The 18,784-nt window shown below is 47.0% G+C and overlaps 1 protein-coding gene across 1 annotated transcript; it reads right to left on the bottom strand.

Annotated features, from left to right (window-relative positions):
* Window positions 1-9,897: 9,897 nt before the first annotated feature.
* On the bottom strand, window positions 9,898-11,336 carry PtA15_1A507 (uncharacterized protein; the record flags this gene model as incomplete). The annotated part of the gene is made up of 2 exons (XM_053165542.1): window positions 9,898-11,135; window positions 11,219-11,336. The coding sequence occupies 2 exons, from the start codon at window positions 11,334-11,336 to the stop codon at window positions 9,898-9,900; spliced, it is 1,356 nt and encodes a 451-aa protein (XP_053016723.1).
* Window positions 11,337-18,784: the final 7,448 nt, after the last annotated feature.

The following is an 18,784-nucleotide window of genomic DNA, read 5'->3' as shown; positions in this document are numbered from 1 at the left end:
TGGATGTGGATGTGAGCTGACAAAGGGCCGGACGAGTCGACTTTTGTGGCAAGGCAAGCCGGTGTTCAACTCAAATTTTGAATGTTGAATTGCCAGTTTTGCATGCAAGTGTCCCGGTAAATTGGGTTATGCAAACTGGCCTGCATGCACGTGCAGGGATACTTTGAAACCCCTTAATATCCTGTTAAGGTCTGTTCTGTGGAGAGGAAGATGGGGTCTGGGTTCTGGGGTTCTGGGGGTTCTGGATCCAAGATGGTAGATTGCAGGATGAGGAAGAGGCTTGGATCTCCAGACTCTCAAACCTTGAGTATGGTCCATGACATGTACATGTATTCTATGTACATGTGAGTCTGCGCTGCGGAGCCCGCGCTACGGCTCATAAAATTATCCCCCCTTTAATGCCCAAGCCGCCCCCTTTTCTGGTTGGTCAATGAGAAAAAAAAAATCCTCCTCTTTTGGCTCTGCATTCTGTCCCCGGGCAGCATTGAAAAACCCAGTGGGAAAAAGCTTGCCCTCTCACTTTCTTCTCCGCGTCCTCCGATGCCTGGCCGCCGCCTCCGGAAATTTCGAGTTAAACTCCGCCAATAGGTCTCCGCTGTTCTTCAAGTTTGCCTCCGGCTCCCAAGAATTTTCCGCCGACCCAAATCCGCGCCAGCTGACAAGGTATTGAGTCGTCCGCCCTCTCCGCCAGCTGTCCAGTATTCCGTCAACCTCCCACTCATCTCCGCCGTTGACTGTTACTGGCTCCGGGGTCCGCCGCTGTTGGTGGGCGATCTCGTTGGGCTTGTGTTTGCGGAGTACTGACACGTGGAAAACTGGGTGGACTCCCTGCATGGAAAGCGGAAGGGTCAGTTTGTAAGCAAAGGTTGAAATTCTGCTAGCTATTGGGAATGGTCCCAGCCAGCGGTGTTCCAATTTGGGGCTGGGGCGTGTTGTTGAGATATTGCGCCCATCTAGCCAAACCTCGTCTCCACTGTTCCATTCCGGTGTTTTCCGCACTCCGCGGTCAAACTGGCTTTTCATGGCCTCCTGCGCCGCTTCTAGACAGTGCTTCAGTTCGTCCTGTACCTCGGCAAGCTGGCGGAGTCGCTCCGCCACTGCCGGTACACACTGTCCCGCCGATGGAATTCCGCTGTACAATGGGTTGAAACCGTAATTTGCCTTGAATGGTGACACCCCTGTTGATGTGTGATTGTTGTTGTTGTAGGCAAATTCCGCCGTTGCCAGGAGCGGAGCCCAATCGTCCTGTCGATAGCTCACAAAATGGCGAAGATATTGCTCCACCGCTTTGTTTGTGATTTCCGACTGTCCATTGTAGGACTCGTGTGGGACACTAAATATAATTTGGTGAAATATCCGCTGAGGGGGAAATAAATTGCTTAATAGGTTGAAAGGCTATTACAACTTACGGGTGGTTTGAAAGACCTGCCCCTCTAATAATACTATGCAAATATCTAAGAGTCTTGTAATCAATATTTATAAAGATATGGCTGATTCCAAGATAGATCTTACTTTCATATAGTAATCTCTATCAGACCTAGATCACTTGATTCAACAGGCTAGCAAATCTGTTATAACTTCTTTGCACGCAGGCAATATACTTACTTTGTTATACTCGTACTACACGTTACTAATATGCTGCTTAACTCAAATTTGTTGTTGTGTTATGATTGGTTCTACTACTGCCGACACACTTATACCACTACTAAACTTCTACGGTACTTGTACTAATCACTAATACTGCTAATAACCACTGCTGACTAAAATAACTAACCACTTGTGACCAAACCTCTGTAGGCTGATGATAACTAAACTAACTAACCACTTGTGACCAAACCTCTGTAGGCTGATCGCAACACTAACTAACTACCGTAACTAACTAACCACTGTGACCAAACCTCTGTAGGCTGATCCTAACTAAACTAACTAACCACTTGTGACCAAACCTTTGTAGGCTGATTGCGACACTAACTAACTACCGTAACTAACTAACCACTGTGACCAAACCTCTGTAGGCTGATGGGGAAAAGTCTGATGAGGGGAGAAAGGGCCTCCTTATATATTGAAGGGTGAGGGATTTTTGCTCCAGGGAAGCTCCTCATGAGGGATTATTGCTGCAGGGGATCTCAACTACACAGCCTCTCATGCATGTACTGCGCTGCATGTACAAACAACAAGGGGTTTATGCTGCAGGAGACACTCAACTACACAGCATCTGCATGCGTGTGCTTCACTGCCTTACAAACAATGAGGGATTTATGCTGCAGGAGACGCCTCCTGTACATCTTATCTACCTGCATATGATGTGCTTCATGTACAAACAATGAGATATTTATGCTGCAGGAGACACTTCCTGTACAGCTTATCTGCCTGCATATGCTGTGCTACATGTACAAACAATGAGGGATTTATGCTGTGGGAGAAACTTCCTGTACAGCCTATCTACCTGCATATGCTGTACTATACGTACAAACAATGAGGGATATATGCTGCCTGAGGCGCTCAAGCTACACAGCACTTTCATGCATGTACTGTGCTACATGATGTCATGTGTTGCTATGCAACCAAGCCACCTTCCATCCTCTTCCACACACTCTGCATCCACTGTCTAACCTGTTCCATCCCCAATGTTGGGGGTCAAGGCCTCTCCTCCCATCTTGCTCCTTCTTCCCTTCTTCCCCCGCACTGTATTACACACTCCCTCTACTATAATACCTCTGCAATGTGCTTTTGGCATCGTCACGCATATGGAACACCACACCGTCTGTCCTTGGATGGTACGCCGTAGATGGTTGTAGGCGGATGCCAAGTCTGTTGTCTACACCACAGGCCGTCGCGGACATTGATTGGACATGTATATGGACATGTTTGCGGATGTCCAGCTCTGGCACTGCAGGAAACATCCGCTGGATGCCACTTGCATTGCGCGATGGCGAACGTCCCGCCAGAATGCATCCGCTGGATGAAATGAAGACGTCCACCGGATATCAGCCACTATCACCAGGTTGGAAAAAAATGTAGGGAATCCATCTGTGCCCTGGTGTATTCGCTCACTCGCGCTCATCGCGGGGGGCCACAGAGTTTGGTGGATAGGTGGGAATAGGCGCGGGGGGGTGCAGGGGGGGGGTTGGGGGGAAGGGCATGGCCTGAATGGGGATCAAACACCAACCTGCTTCCCCGGGGTTCGCTCTTGCAGGTCGCAGTCAACGGTGTCCACAACTAGCTGCGACATCATGCCTTTAGTGGAAGGTCTCTAAACGCAATCTATATAGGGTCAAGTTTGCAACGGCAGACCCTCTTGCCACCCAACAGGCAGCTGAACATCTTGGACTGTCGAAATCTAGACAGTACAAGATGCAGCCATTGGAGACTTGTTCCAATGGTTGAATTGATAAATTCCTTCGGTCACTCCAGCTCGGGTGTCCGATGGATAGTGAGTTATGGTGTCCATCAGACACTCTTGATCAAGAGTGTCTGATGGACAGTGGTTTTTGGTGTCCATCGGACACTCTGGCTGGAGTGTCCGATGGATGCTGAGCTTTGTGGAACATCAAGATGTCCATCGGACACTCTCATTTGGGAGTGTCCGCTGGACGGTGTTTTTTGATGTCCAGTGGACATTTCCGAGTTCTGAGCATCACTTGGACGCTTCCAGAAGCGTCCAAGTGATGCTCAGTGCCCCTCGCGTCCGCTGGATGCCCTCCGGATATCCTCTGGACATATCTCAGTGAGAAACGTCCGCGGGATGCAGGGCATTTCCAGGAATGCGCCCCGTGGTGTAATTCCCGGGTGATTTGGGATACAAAAATGCTTCCTTGGTCGGAAACAATAGTCTTTGGAGTGCCGTGGAGTTTCCAAACGTGCTCCGCCATCAGGTCCGCTAACTGCTCCGCATTCATGGACTTCCCGCAGGGGATAAAGTGTGCCATCTTTGTCAGACGGTCAACAACAGTCAGTATACTGTCGTGGGAGCGGGATTCAGGTAGGTCTGTGATGAGGTCATAGCTGATGTCCGTCCACGGCCCCGCCGGAATTGGCAGCGGCTCCAGTGTCCCAAATGGCTGTTGCGTTGAGGCTTTAACTCTTTGACAAGAATCACATCCATCCACGTATTGGTTGACGAACTTCTTCTGGCCGTTCCACACAAAATTCCGTCGGACCAGGGCAAGGGTGCGGGATCGGCCTGGGTGGCCCGCCGCTTTGGTGTCGTGTTGGCTCTTCAGGATCTTGGTCCGCCGGTACCACTATCCGCCCTTTGTCGTACAAGATGCCATCAGTCTCCGTGTATCTGTTCCGGTTACCTGTGGGGGTTTTCAAGGATTCTATCCATCCAGTCAGTTGGGCATTGAGTGGGGTCAATTCTCTGATTCTTTCAATGATCTCCGCATCAGCCATTGCCAGTTCATTTTCCGCTCCGTGCTCCGCGTCTATCCCCAGTACGTCTACCTCAAACCAGTGCTCCGCCTCCGCCAAGTCAATTGATTCGTCCTCGAACCAGGAATCAAACTCCGATATCTCCGCAAAAGTCCGCTCCGTGATGTTATTGGGCTTCAGCAGCTGTCCAAAGGTCAGTTTTTCACCAGGGGCGGGGGCTAGGTCCGGTCTTCTTGATAGGGCATCGGGTTTGGTGGCTTGGCGGCCCGGGCGGAAGATGATTTCAAAATCAAAGCAACCCATGGTCTCCGCCCACCGCGCCTGTCTCCGAGTGAGCTCCTTGGTGGTCATGAAGCTTTCTAGGTTCCGGTGGTCCGTGTAAACAATGGCGGTCAGGCGGTGCGGGTTTCCTTCCAGGTACTGCCGCCACTCTTTGAAAGCGGCAACAATGGCCAATAGTTCCTTGTCAAAGATCTCGTAGTTCTTCTCCGCCTGCACCAATGATCGGGATAAGTAAGCGACGGGGTGGAGTTCTTTGTCTTTGTTGCAGACTTGAGACAAGACTGCTCCAAGCGCGAAGTCGGAGCAGTCACATTCCAGGATGGCTTGTACGGGTCCGCAATCTTAAGTATCAGAGCAGAGGTGAAGGCAGTCTTTAGGCATTCAAAGCGGAGTTACATTTTTCATCCCAGACGAAGGGGGTTTTTGCTTTGGTCAGATTGTGTAGAGGTCTGGTCTTCCCCGAGAAGTGGTCAATGAACCGGCGGTAAAAGTTGGAGAATCCAATGAACCGCTGAAGTTCCGTAACGTTCCGCGGTGCGGGCCACTCCGTCACCGCCTTCACTTATGCGGGGTCCATTCTAATCCGGTTACACGCAATTAAGAGTCCAAGATATTCCACCTCCAGTTTCGAAAATTCACATTTCTCCGGTTTCAGCCATAATTGATGCTTTCTCAGGGTCTCCAGGATTCCGTTGACCGCCGCCGTGTGATCGGAGCCTTTTTGTGTGTATACCATAATGTCATCCAGGTATGCGGCAGTGTCCTTTCCAATTCGTCCAAGGAGAATGTCCTGCATGAAGTATTGAAAGTATCCCGGCGCTCCTGTGGGTCCAAACGGCATGGTGAGCGGAGCAAATTGCCCCGCCTTGCAGATGAACGCTAGCTTATCCTCATCTCCCTCCGCCACTCGGAGGTTTCCGTAGGCGTTGCGGAGGTCCAGCTTTGTGAAGTTGTTGGCGTCTAGCAGGCTGTCAACCAGGTCCATGGTCAGCGGAAGGGGGTAGCGGTTCTTCACTGTCAGTGCGTTGAGTTTTCGGTAGTCAAAACAGGGGCGAAGGTTTCCGTCCTTCTTTCCGGTGAATAGAACTGGGGCCGCCCATGGTGACGTGGTCCGCCGGATTGTTCCGCTGGCCAGTCCTTCCGCAATCAGTGTGTCGAGTGCCTGTTTCTCCGCCGGTGAAAGCGGAATGATCCGGCTTGCTTGCGGTGTGGCTCCTGGGACTAGGTCAACACAGAAGTCATACTTTCTTGGTGGCGGTAGGCTCTTAGCGCTGGATTTCCGGAACATGTCGATGAATCAATGGTAGCACTGCGGGACAAGTTCCTCAACGGTCTGTGTTGCAATAGCGGCCTTTCCCGCCGCTGCTAGCTGGGCGGAGGTCGACCACAATGTCTTGGCGGCGCTAATCTCTGCAGTGTACAGTTCTAGGAGAGAAAGGGGCTTGCCAGCTGCTTCAGAAAATGATTGCGGAGAAACTTTATCGGACTCACATTGCGGGGGCGGTAAAATACACACCCCCTTGTCACAAATCCTAGCTTTCCCCATCATGGGCCCTTGGCCCTCTGTTGAGGATGTTTGTGGAGTGGACAATACCGCCAAAGCAGCAGCAAAATTGTCGGCGGGGTTGGCGGGGTTCCATTCCAGCTGCGGGGGGGCGGGATTCCAGTCGGGGTGCGGAGTACTATCTACGGGGACAAAAAGCTTGCCAGCCGTTTCAGGGAGTATGGAAGAGGGTAGTCTATCGAAATCACATTGCGGGGGCGGTAAAACACACACCCCCTTGTCACAAATCCTAGCTTTCCCCATCGTGGGCCCTTGGCCCTCTGTTGAGGATGTTTTCGGAGTGGACGAAGCTGCGGAGGCAGCTGCAATGTCGGAGTGGTCGGAGCGGAGTGTGCGGGTGGTCCAGTCAATTTGGTGTCCGTGTTTGCGGATCCATGGCATCCCAAGGATGCCGTTGTACGTGTCTTTCAGTTGGGTGATGATGAATTTTGAAGGGCGGGGTTCTTCATTCAGGGTCAGGTCGATTTCATATGCCGCTTGGGATGTGGATCCATCGAATCCCGACACTGTCCGCCTTGAGGCGGTGGCGTTGCGGAGTAATCCCGCCGCGGCGGCATAGGACTCGCTCAACACATCATGGGTCGCTCCGGAATCAATCAAAAAGGAGGCAGGGGGTAAGGGGTTCTGGGGTGTGGCTCTGGGAGTTGTGATGGTGCGAGAGATGAAACATCTGGGGTCAATTTCATTTCTGGTTAAAGTTTGACTAGCACCAATACTACAAGACAACTCCGCCGCGCTCAGGAAAGGCACAACCTTCATTCCTGAGCGCCTCCATTTTTTGACGAGTCGGCCCGGCCTTTTCCGCCTTTATCCGCTGGTCCGCCTCCGCCTATCGCCGCCATCCCTTCCACTAATTGTCGGATCTGATCCTCCATTGCCGCAATCCTGGCGTTTCCGCGGCCTTTTCCCTTCTTGGTTGGACAGTTGCGGGAGATGTGGCCCTGCGCTCCGCATCGGAAACAGAGTCCTTCCCGCATCATCCGGGCCTTCTCGGAGTCGGATAGTCATCCGTTTAACGCCAATAGGTCCATGGCGTCGGGGTCCATCTTCTGTTTAGCCGGTGCTGTTCCGGCCTCCGCTCCGCTCATCGCTGTGTCAAGCTCCAGGGCCAAGGTAGCAACCTCATTAATGGTTGTGAATGCGGTGCGGGAAACAATGAGCGCCATCTGGATGTCCCGCTTCAGACCTTGGCGGTACTGGCTGAGGAGGGTGGGGATTTCCCATCCCGCTGTGGAGGCGTGCTGGACAAAGGTGTGGGTGTAGTCCGCCACAGAACCGGTCTGCTTCAGCGCTTGGAAGGCTCGTTCCACCTTTGCCTTCTTTTCCGGGTCAAAAAACATGCCCCAGAAGGCCGTTGTGAACTCCGCGTAGGTCAGGGTGGGTGGTTCCACTGCTGCCTGGTCAAGGAACGGGGCTGCCCACACGCCCGCGGGTCCGGTCATGTACGAGGACACAAAAAGGATTCGTGTTGTGTCGGTTGGGAACAAGTGCTTGTTCACAGTCATATAGATGCCAACCTGGCGGGCAAACGTCTCCGCCACCGCTCCGCGTTCTCCATTGAACTTGTTGGGTTGAGTGATCTTGGGTGTCTTGGTTGCGGTTGGGGGAGGGGGTGGATTTGGAGTGCGGAGTGCGTCCTCCAACTTGGCCTTGGCCTGGCGGCGTTTTTCCTCCTTGTTGTTGGCCTTCTTAGTAATGTCCGCCAGTTGTTGTCGGAGTTTAGCGGCTTTGGAGGTATCCATTGTATTGCAGTGTGATGTTGGAGCGGGATATTCAAGGTTTCTAGGAGTGGATTGCGGGATATTCAAGGTTTCAGAGTCGGGATGTTCAAGGTTTTGGAGTCGGAGCGATCTGGTTCTTGTTGGTCTGTTGAGTTCTTGGTCTTTGTCTCCATTAAGTAGATCCTGCAATATGTTAAGGTCTGTTCTGTGGAGAGGAAGATGGGGTCTGGGTTCTGGGGTTCTGGGGGTTCTGGATCCAAGATGGTAGATTGCAGGATGAGGAAGAGGCTTGGATCTCCAGCCTCTCAAACCTTGAGTATGGTCCATGACATGTACGTGTAGTCTATGTACATGTGAGTCTGCGCTGCGGAGCCCGCGCTACGGCTCATAACATATGCTAAGCACCTGTGACGGTAGGTATACTGGGAGTGTGGTATCCTCTGAGGGGTGATCCTGGGTTATCTGGGGGTGTGGTTCTGATTGTCTGAAGTCTGTGTATCTTCCTGATTCAAGGGGATCCTGACTTAAATTTTCACAGTTTGCTTATGTAATTACACATGTACATGTGGTTGGCACGCCTGGTAGCACTTACACATCACTGCTGCACATGCACACCACAACTCAAGAACCAATGGTGGGCCGCTACGCTAAAATGCACTAAATGGCCCCCATTCAATAGTGTAGCGCCTTTTAGCTTTAGCTGCTGCAGCCATAGCGTTAGCAGCGCTAAGTTATGCCAATTTCAGCGGAAAAACCTGCTAAAAAGTGGCATAACACAGCGTAGTGGGCTTAGTTTCTGTTTTCCAGTGGTTAGTGCTAGATTCAATCCGCTAACAGATAACAGGGAGCCTTGTTAGGTTTAGCTGAATTAAGCTACACTAGGCTGTGCTGTTTCTAATGATAGCGTAGCTGACCCAGTGTTGCAAGAACTCTATGAAGGAGTAGAGTTATTGAAAAGTGGTAAGTTATAAATGAGGTTAAAATTGCATGAGGAAACAGGGAAACATAATCTGAAGTTCAATCAATGTTAAGCATTAAGGTGAAAAAGATATAAGGGAATTTAGATGTTAGGCCAGCTGCGCTGGCTCTAAGGCTAAAAACATGCTATGTGGTGCCATATGCAGTACTTGGTACCCACTTTGGCCAAAAACACAGGGGGGGATAACCAGATGCTAACAGGTACCCAAGTCTACTTTGAGATCCTCTACAATCCAATGCCCAGGATTTCATCTGGTTGCATCAGTACCCAATTAAATGATCCATCATAAATTTGATGGGCCCAAATATCAAGATTTGCATACATATTCAATTTTATTTTGTCTCTTTCAGATCAAATCCCCTGATGTTAAATCCCAAGGCACAAGGGTGCCAGCAATTTTAAACTGCTTTGGCCCCAGTACATATTTTTAGCAGGAAAAAGCCTATAAATGCCACTAAAAGTGATGTAGCACAGCATATGGCAGCATAGGTGTGTTGAAGTATCACTGCCCTGGCCTCAACTTTGAAACCCCCTATAGTAGATATGCTGCTGAAATCCAGCTGTCCAACACACAAAGGTTACATACAACTCTGCTGGACTATGTCAGTGTACACAAATCAATGTGTGCTTGTGTCACAGCTCTTCTGCGGTGCCACTGCCAGATATTTTGGCTTTAATAGCTAATTTCTTTGTATCATTGGATTGCAACTTTCAGGGTAAAACTTGAAGGATATTTCATTTAAACTAACATTTAGATTTTGCTGACAATTTCGATACCCGTCATCACGCTAAATGTATAACAAGGGAGTCTGTAGGAATATCGAACCTATCCAATCACGCCTGTTTTAAATAGTCTGGAGCTGAACGAGTACATCAAAAAAAAGGACAGGAAAAATAATTTTGCTAATTCAAAGTAATGAGGGAATGTAAAAAAATTGTAACATTTTGGTGGGGAAGGGTGTTTTTTCTGGGTTTAATTAATATGTCTCGTAGGAGTCGGAAGAGTGGTATTCGTAGTCGTCGTCGTCGGACTCCTGACCGTCGGACTCGCGGTCAACTAGTGACCTGGAAATGTTGATGTAGTTCTCGGAGGCTAAGTTACGCTGAGTGTTCCAAGTAAGCAACCAATCTCTGTAATCATTTTGAGTGGCGATATCGGGGATCAGAGGAATGAGATAAAGGAGTAGGAGAACCATAGGAGCATCGAAACGAGCTTTGAGACGGGCAGCTGTTAGGCGCAGACTGTCGTTAGTGATATGGTCGCCAATCTTATCAGCCTCTTTAAAGCGTTCAACGAGTCCATGGATCTCCTCAGCAACGTCTTCGAACGATCGAACTATAGATCCGATTTGATCCGAACACAACTCTGTGAAGCATGGGATACTTCTCCTAATCGCCCCGCGTCTGGAGAAGAACTTGACAAAGAATAGTTTATGGACCTTGATCAATGTTATTGCCGATTTAGCGAGGTCGATGACTGATTCGTTGGTGAAGTTTTTTCTACAGCGACGATGAGTATCGTTTGGACTAGAGTTTGTTACAGGGGTGACTAAGCATACGATGTTCCGTAAGCTGTTGTCGATACTCATCAAACGTGATTGCCAACTCTTCTCAGCGACATCTAATTCAGATCCTTTGATGCATTCAATAGTCGCCTGGAACGATCTAATTGCCTTATGGGCTAACAATACTCCCTGATGATACGTTTTTTTCGTCTGCTGACTAGGTGGTTCTGTCGAGTCTTTCGCGCGGTTGAGGATCTCAGAGGCTACCCGACAGCTTCGACTCATGTCTTGAGAGGCCTCAAAGATATACTTCTTCAAACTAGAAAGCCGGAATGATTTTAATCGTTTGTAGTGATGGTCATTGGATGGGTACGATCGATCCAAGCGTCCTGGGCAGACTTGAACGATCCAACTTTTCAACCTATCTATATATTTTTCGACGTTCAATTGGGTTTGAGAGATAAGCTGGATTTTTGACTCTAGTTCTTGCTGCAAGCCCAATGGGTTTAGTAATTTGAATAGCTTGATGGTTTGAAACTGTAAGCTAGGCAGGAGGGTCGACTGCAGGTGGTCCAAGATTTCTTCGTTCCGGGTCAGCTCGTCAATTGTGAACTTCACTGGATCTACTTGACGGGGCTGGTACTCAAGGCGCCGATCGGCGGCCTCATCGTACTTGCTAACCATCCTTCGAAAGTTTTGGATAACGGAGTCTATTTACAGTTCGATCCAACAGGTTAGTTAGTCGAGGTGCTGTTAAAGAACGAAGGCTGGAATTAAGAATCATCCCACTTACCTCCTTGTTTCCAAACCCGCTCATGTTCCGGATCCCTGTTTATGGTCCCAAACATTGGAAAACGGTTGACTGGGAGGAAGGACATCTCGCTCAGCCTTCTTTCGCATTGATTGATCATGCCCGTGTTGGAGTGTTTCTGCCCGGTTTCAGCCGAGCCTATGTACACAACTGGTGAGGTTAAAGAAGTTAACAGGCCCGGCTGGGTCCGGCACGGGCCTCGGCCCCTCGGGCTCAGGAGTCCCTCGCGGTCCCACCTTGACACGAGGACAGGAAACACCAAAGAAGATGGCCAACTTATCAAGCAGCGAATCACACGATTCAAGCAGTGAACCAATGGTCGACCCCAGTAGTCAATCATCTAATTCGAGCATTGACTCGTCCAACTCGAGCAGTGAATCGTCCGAATCTAGCAGCGAATCGTCCGAATCTAGCAGCGAATCGTCCGAATCTAGCAGCGAATCGTCCAGCAGTGAATCGTCTAGCAGTGAATCGTCCAGCAGTGAATCGTCCAGCAGTGAATCGTCCGACTCCAGCAGTAAATCATCCGACTCCAGCAGTAAGCTATCCGATTCCGACGATCTGAGACATCAGCAGCATTGGCACCAAGGAGGTATGACCTATTCTCCCCATAAATTATCAAGCTTTGCATTGGTAACACTTCAACTAACGCCTTGAAAATTCTTTATTTCACTGCAGATCGCGTGGTCCAGGGATTTAAACAATTGATCAGCAAATACTCTCGAAACGCCATTATTGATTACCGTCCTCAACAATCGATAAATGCGAATATCTCGACTGTCTCTGTTGATGATCATGTCAATTCCAAGCAATTTCTGTTAGATCGGCTACAATCGAGCCTTCTACCTCTCCTACATCACCAAATCAACGTTCTCTCACTGGCACTTAACCCTTCAGAAATAACGGACGAACCTGGCTCAAAACTCCAACTGATCTCCGAGATCCAATCAGAGCTCGAGCGCATCACCGATCAAATTCAACATATCATCACCAGTGTCTATCCAGAATCGCTATGTACACCACATCGAGCCGATGATCAACATCTTGGAAGTTTAAAATCCTACAGGCTCTGCCACCTGAAAAGGGCATTCCAGTCTTATGGTGGGGGTTTTTTGGGCACATTGTGTCTAATTTCTCGTTGGGCATATCGACTCATTCATGAAATGCAGCTATCATCCAAGAAATTGTCTAGGAGATCTTCATGTGGAGTTAGTAGAGATTCTCTCGACGAATATATACCATGTGCGTTGCGTTCAATCGGTTCGGCCATCATGATACTAAGGGGATCTGAGCTCGATGTTGCCCAAAATCTTTGGCCTGCAAAGTTACGCTCCATGGATACAATATGGGAAATGCCCATTTCCATACCAGGCATAAATGGCCTACGGCGTATAAGGAGTGTCTCCCGCGAACCAGCCCTCAAGCTAGCCAAGTTATCAATACCAATCAAGAAGCTGTGCAAGATTTTTTTCCTCAAGATTTCTAGACGCGGGATCAATTTAAAAGCTCTCCCATATTCTACCAAGATGAGTTCGGTGCAAATCGAATCTCTAGCCGGATCAATCGTAATTGTCAAGGATGAACTCCACAAATTCCACTCTCAACTAAGTTCAGGCTATGAAGAACACGTGGATACAAGTAGATCCCAGCTCTTGAAGATGGCTGCCACACTGAAAACCCATTTAGACACTCCTATGGTTCTTATACTCTCTCATTTTGTTCACACCACAGACTTTCCAGATAAGGAGTATTATCATAGTTGGTTTTGTGCTTGGCATGGTCTTTACCAATTGGCTATTCATAACTTTACAAATTTTGTTGAGCTATTAGGATGGTTCATGTAGGGCCAAAATCAGCAAGACTGAAATAAAGTTTATCCCACGGTCCCAGCCAATTTGGCTGGGAAGGCTTGCTGATTTATAACATCAGCAGGGTTAAAAAATCCCTACGCAAACCGTCCTATTGAGCCACTAAGTCATGCATTAATTAATTATTTTTTGAACCATAGTGTAAAACTCTTTTAATTCCTCCAGAGTGAGAAAGTCTTCACATTTTCAGATTCAGAATTGTGTGATGTGTTCTTTTTTTGTCTGGGTGTTAGTAATTAATAACCATAATTAAGGAGTTGTGAAGCTTAACTTAAACCATCATCTTCAATTCAAACAAAGTTGGGTTTTCTTTCAAAAAGTACAAGGCCTGTTTGGATGCATCATAACTGTAGGTGCACAAATCATTGAACAAAAAACAAACTACTAGAAATGTGGTACCTAATTTCTTTTTCAGGCATCCCCTCAATATTTTTATTAGATTGAAATAATTTGACCATCATCAGCACCATAAAAGCATAATTACACTTTACGTTGAACAAGAGTGTAATATTGCTATTATGGCACCAAATTTTCCAAATTTTCTTAATCTGATTGAAATATTGAGGAGATCAATTGTTCAACTTGCCTGAAAAACCATTTAGGTACCACATTTTTAATATTTTGTTTTTCATTTAATGATTTGTGCAATATATAAACACCTACCCTTATGATGTGTCCAAACAGGGCCAAAGTTCATGCAGGTGCAATCCAAACACTGTTATTGAGATGTTTGGGTCCCTTTGTGCCCGCACCAGGGGGGGGGGGGGGGAGGGTGCTTTTGGTGTGCCACACACCATGGCACCAAAAATCCTAGTACCATCAGGTACCTGCCTGCAGGTGCCAGGTACTGTCAAACAGATAGAAAGTGGCCATCTAAACTTTGTGATTGGATAGATGGATGAGCCTATTGAACCTGACTGTTTTTTTATTATTGCTAAACAAAGACAAGAACTGAAAGAAAACAAAATAAGAAACAGTTATGCAAAAGAAAACAATGCCCAAAGTAGAGGACAGCAAGGAAGAAGATGGACAACTAAGATGGTTGAAAGATGGAGAGTTTTTGAGTAGCTGAGAGTTTAAAATGGTCAGTGATTGGTCAAGGTCAGGAAAATAAAAGAAATAACAAACCCTAAATATTAGGTTAACACAAGACTAAACAGTAATGAGATGAAAATTAGCAACAAGGAAGAGGATAAGAGAGATGAAAAACAAAGGGAAATGCTTGTGGAGAATTTCTCACCAAGTTGGAAGCTAAATAGGCTGTCCAATTTAAAGCTTTGCCAAAGGAGGAGCAAGTCTTGAGAAGAGTGTCAGGCATTGAGTTGATCTTGAAGTGGAGAAGTTTTCAGAGTGGAGCTGGTTGAGTCGTGAGCAAGAGAAATAAGACAAGTCAGCCGCAAGCAGGTGGAAGATTGACGTGGTTTGTCACAGAAAAGATCTGGGAGAGAGTTGGGGAATGAGTTGGCAATACTTTGACCAATTAGGTTAGGGTTTCTGAGACTGGTTGATCACAGATCATGCGCAAGTGAGGAAAGAAAAGTGTGCACATGCAGGTTGAGCATGATTGGGTGCGCAAGTTTCAACAGAGCCCAGTGTGTACAGTTGCGGGTGACATTCTACTGTACAGAGCTGCCCGCAAAACTTGGTTGGGCTACAGAGGGAAAATCTCAACAGGGTCAGGGGTACAGCACTCTAACAGAGTACATTCTTTGAGTCTACAGAGTGTGTAGATTCCAAATCTAAAGTGGCAACCAATTTGGTCTGGCAAATTTTTATTTATTTTTGTTCACAGCCCATATATGTATTGTGGGACCCACCTCCCAAATACGCAAAAGTACAAATAAAGCCCACCCCTGCTTCTCCCCTCTGGAAAAACCCCTGGCAAACCACCTATAACTTGCACTGCACTTCACCACTTGTTGCCAACCACATTTTTTTCACCCAATCCAAAGGCATATTGTCCTGCACAAATCTGAACATATATCTCAGTTTTTTTGACCCACTTTCCATGCAAAACCACACTGATCTGAAGCAATATCTTGATAGACCAACCAGGCATTCAAATAGAAAATCCAAACGTGGTGGAGGGTATTGGACTCTTAGACACACAGAAGTTCAGTTGTTGAGGGCCAGGCCATATAGTTGAAAATTTATTTATATGTCAACCATTTGTAGTTTTGCCTCACATGTTGCATTTTTCACAGTTTATTTTGGTTCAAAAGATACAAAGAATATACATCATAAAATCAAGTTTGAGATTTGTACTTGAAACCATTTGTAAAGCTGGCAAGCAGCCAATTGTCTGTCACAGGAATTACAAATTGGTTGCTGGGGCAAAACACTTTCACACCCCTCAGAGCCCTTAAAATGGCTTTCTTGAAACACATTTAGAAACCTCAACAATGTCACTTTTGACATTCATAGGCAAGAAGGTAGGCTCCAATTCCTTCATTTTGATTCTTTTTTGGGGTGCTCAGTTGTAGGTGCTACAGGATCTTGAAACCAAAATACAACAAAATAATGCAAAAAACCCGGTCTTCTCAGGCCCCAACCCCGACTTTACACATAATCCTCTCCTTTGGAGGCGCTTTGCTCCTCCTCGGAGAGGCTTAGCTAAGCTCGCTTGGGAGTAAGCCGGGAAATTTGGTGTGAGTGCTGAGGACTGCCTCAACCCATTTGGCTGCTGTCAAACTTTGACACCACACCACCATAGCATCCCGTGGGCCAAAAGGGCCGCCCAGGTGCCAAATTGAAGTCCTGCATCTGGCCTTCAAACCTACATAGGCCTCATATTTTTATCTTGAATGGTCTTGAAGTTAAAAAGCTTTTAAAATCATGCTTCCAAGATTCTGGCAATGATTGTACACTTCTGCATCTATAGTAAGTGCATGGAAGCAGTATTTTCTGCTTGTAATTAAATGAAAACTCAAATGTTTGAACAATTTCAATTCTCAATTCATGATCAATGTATATCATTTATATTGTTATGCTTGATGTACAGAAGTTGGAAAAAACCTTGATTTGTTGGAGTGAGCTCAGCAGTGATTTTGCAAGGATGTCCAGCGGCCAGCTGGGGGGATAAAAATCTGATTACTGTATGGCTGTCTGCGCAAGAAGCTAGCCTACAAGGCAGCACCACTCATGTCCCTATTGGGCAAGAAATGGGTGTGAGATAGTTGATCAAAAGAAAAATGGGGGTTGGTTGGGACCCAGGCTTGTCAGCTCTCATGCCAAAATTGGTGGCTTGGGGGTAAGCCTCTCTGGAAGACAGAGACCCTGCGGGGCTCTCCTCCAGAGAGGCTGGTTTAAGCTTGAGTTACCCTCCGTGGGCAAAGTAAATCCCAATATTTTAAGTAGAAATGCTGCTAAAATCCAGCTGTCTACCCTAACTTAACTAAGAACTTCTCTTTGTGGAGGGGGGACATCACTCTTTTTTGTTTTTTTTTTGCTGTTTTCCATTCTATTGCTTGTACCTCCTCAGTTGTGAGGAATAGCATGAATGTTCCGGTGAGCCAAGTGACCCCTTCCTTCTCCTGCATCTTCTAGGATATGTAGAACTATTTTTGGACCTTCTTGCCATTTTTTACTGTCATAATAAGACTTCAGGTTTGATGGCAACACTCCCTGTACTCTAAATGGTGACTTTACATCACATAAGCAGCCTGTGGATGTATCGCCCATGGAAAACAAGCAAAAAGAGCAATGTTAAAGTGAGTGGGACACTTGATTTTTGGCATGCTTGAGGCCCTCCAAAGAGGGTCTTGTGTAAGTTAGCTGTCCACCCCACCAAGGACAAAACTCAGCTGCACCAGGTCAACCTGCACCTTGTGGATGCTTTAGTTTTTGTACCATAGCTATTCTACCATACACCACGGGGCAGGTTTCTGGGAAACCGCCGCATCCAATGGACACTTTTTCCCTGGAAGCGTCCAGAGGATGCTCCCCATCTGATGAATGCTGCAGGGCAAAAGCATCACTTGGATGGTTTCAAAAAGCGTCCAATTGCCGCTTTGCTGGCCAAAGCGTCATTTGGACGCCCAAAAAATAGCATCCATCGGTGTGGTAGACGGAAAAGTGGAAAAATAAATAAAAAATCTATGCCACATAATTACTCATACTAGGCCTCAAGATACCACCAAATGGACCCCAGAAATGGATTCTACGGCCAATTTCACCCCTAGTCACCACTGGATGAAACCCTGGACCCCTCTAGTGTGGAAGTTACACCTCATGGACACAACGCTGCAACCAATCCGATACGAGACACGTATTGGCCAATCCAGGTTATCGGATTGGTTTTCAAATACAGAGTATCAAAATTTTCAGGATCGTATTGACTTCTCAATACGATCCTTCAATCTTGTATCGAGAAACCAATCCAAAGGATTGGTTGTATTGGTATCACATTGCGATACCAATACGATAAAGATACAGGCTTGCAGGGATCACTATTTTAGGCAGGTGAGTTCGATTTTATTTTGGATGTACATAGAGTTTGGCAGCTGCCAGATACAATCATGAGGAGTCAATTAAAAAAAACTATACACTGAGGTCTTCAAGACTCAATGTTTCTCAAGGGCCTTCTGTGCGGTGGCCTGGGTGATGATGTTCTGTGCATCCTCAAAAGTTTTGTCCGGCTTCACACCTTGGACCATCCATTGATGCGAGCTGACACATTGCTCAATAGTTCTTGCAGCGAGACTCCCTCAATCGCTGCTACAAGTGTTGGCTGCAGCTGAGAAACACCTCTCCACACTGGCAGAGGTTGCCGAGCAAGCCAGATAGTCTCGGGCGAGGAGGGCCAACGTTGGGAATTCTCGGCCATGGTTCTATCATATCATTCAAGCTCAAAACCAATTTATATGTTCAGTTAGAAAGTAGAAAGACTTACTTTCCACCAATTTAAGCATTTGCTTGCTTCAGCTGTAGGTAACTTATGCTTACCCTCGAGATAGATTGTAAGCTCATCTGCACAAGGGACTTCGACCGGTTGAGGAAAGTAGTCAATCTCTTCTTGAACTTTTTTGCTGGAGTCGGGTTTATTGAGAACTGGTGGGGCTGGTCTTGAACTTGATGCTGTGTCAACTTGAGCTTTCCGAGTATTGAAGAGGTTGTTCATTAAATCGAAGACATATCTGTGTTTGGAAGGGAAGTACAACTTGAAGATTGATAGCCGGAAGCTGGGATTGAGAACAGTTGCGATGAGGATTGCATCACACCGCATTGCCTTGTTGAGATATGTAGTCGTCTTCGTGAGCATCCTTGCAAACATCGTGTGGAATTCGGGTTTGGAGCAGGATTCCATCTTTTTCTTGATGAACAATTTGATGTGTTGATACTCGGAAATTAGTAAACATGCTGAGGAGTAATCACCCTCCATCTTCTTAGTCAGATAATAAAATTCCTAACAAATAAGATCGTACATGATAGATTAGTGTTGTGTGAAATTGAAGGGACTAAAACAAAGATCGACTCACACTGAGAGTGTCATTTAATCTATTTACATTCTTCCACTCTTCCGTTGTGATTTGAACATTGTTGAAGTAGTGATTTCCACCCTCTCGTTCCACTCGATCGTTTTCGTTTTCAATCAATTTTGCTATGATCTTTCGAGCTTGATAACCTCGATCCCGACTTTGGAACTTAATGTTCCAGCGAATACCGTACCCGGCGATGAGGC

This window comes from Puccinia triticina, chromosome 1A (genome assembly GCF_026914185.1).
Source record: "Puccinia triticina chromosome 1A, complete sequence".
Lineage (NCBI taxonomy): Eukaryota > Fungi > Basidiomycota > Pucciniomycetes > Pucciniales > Pucciniaceae > Puccinia > Puccinia triticina.
This window is presented reverse-complemented; position numbering and strand designations above follow the sequence as displayed.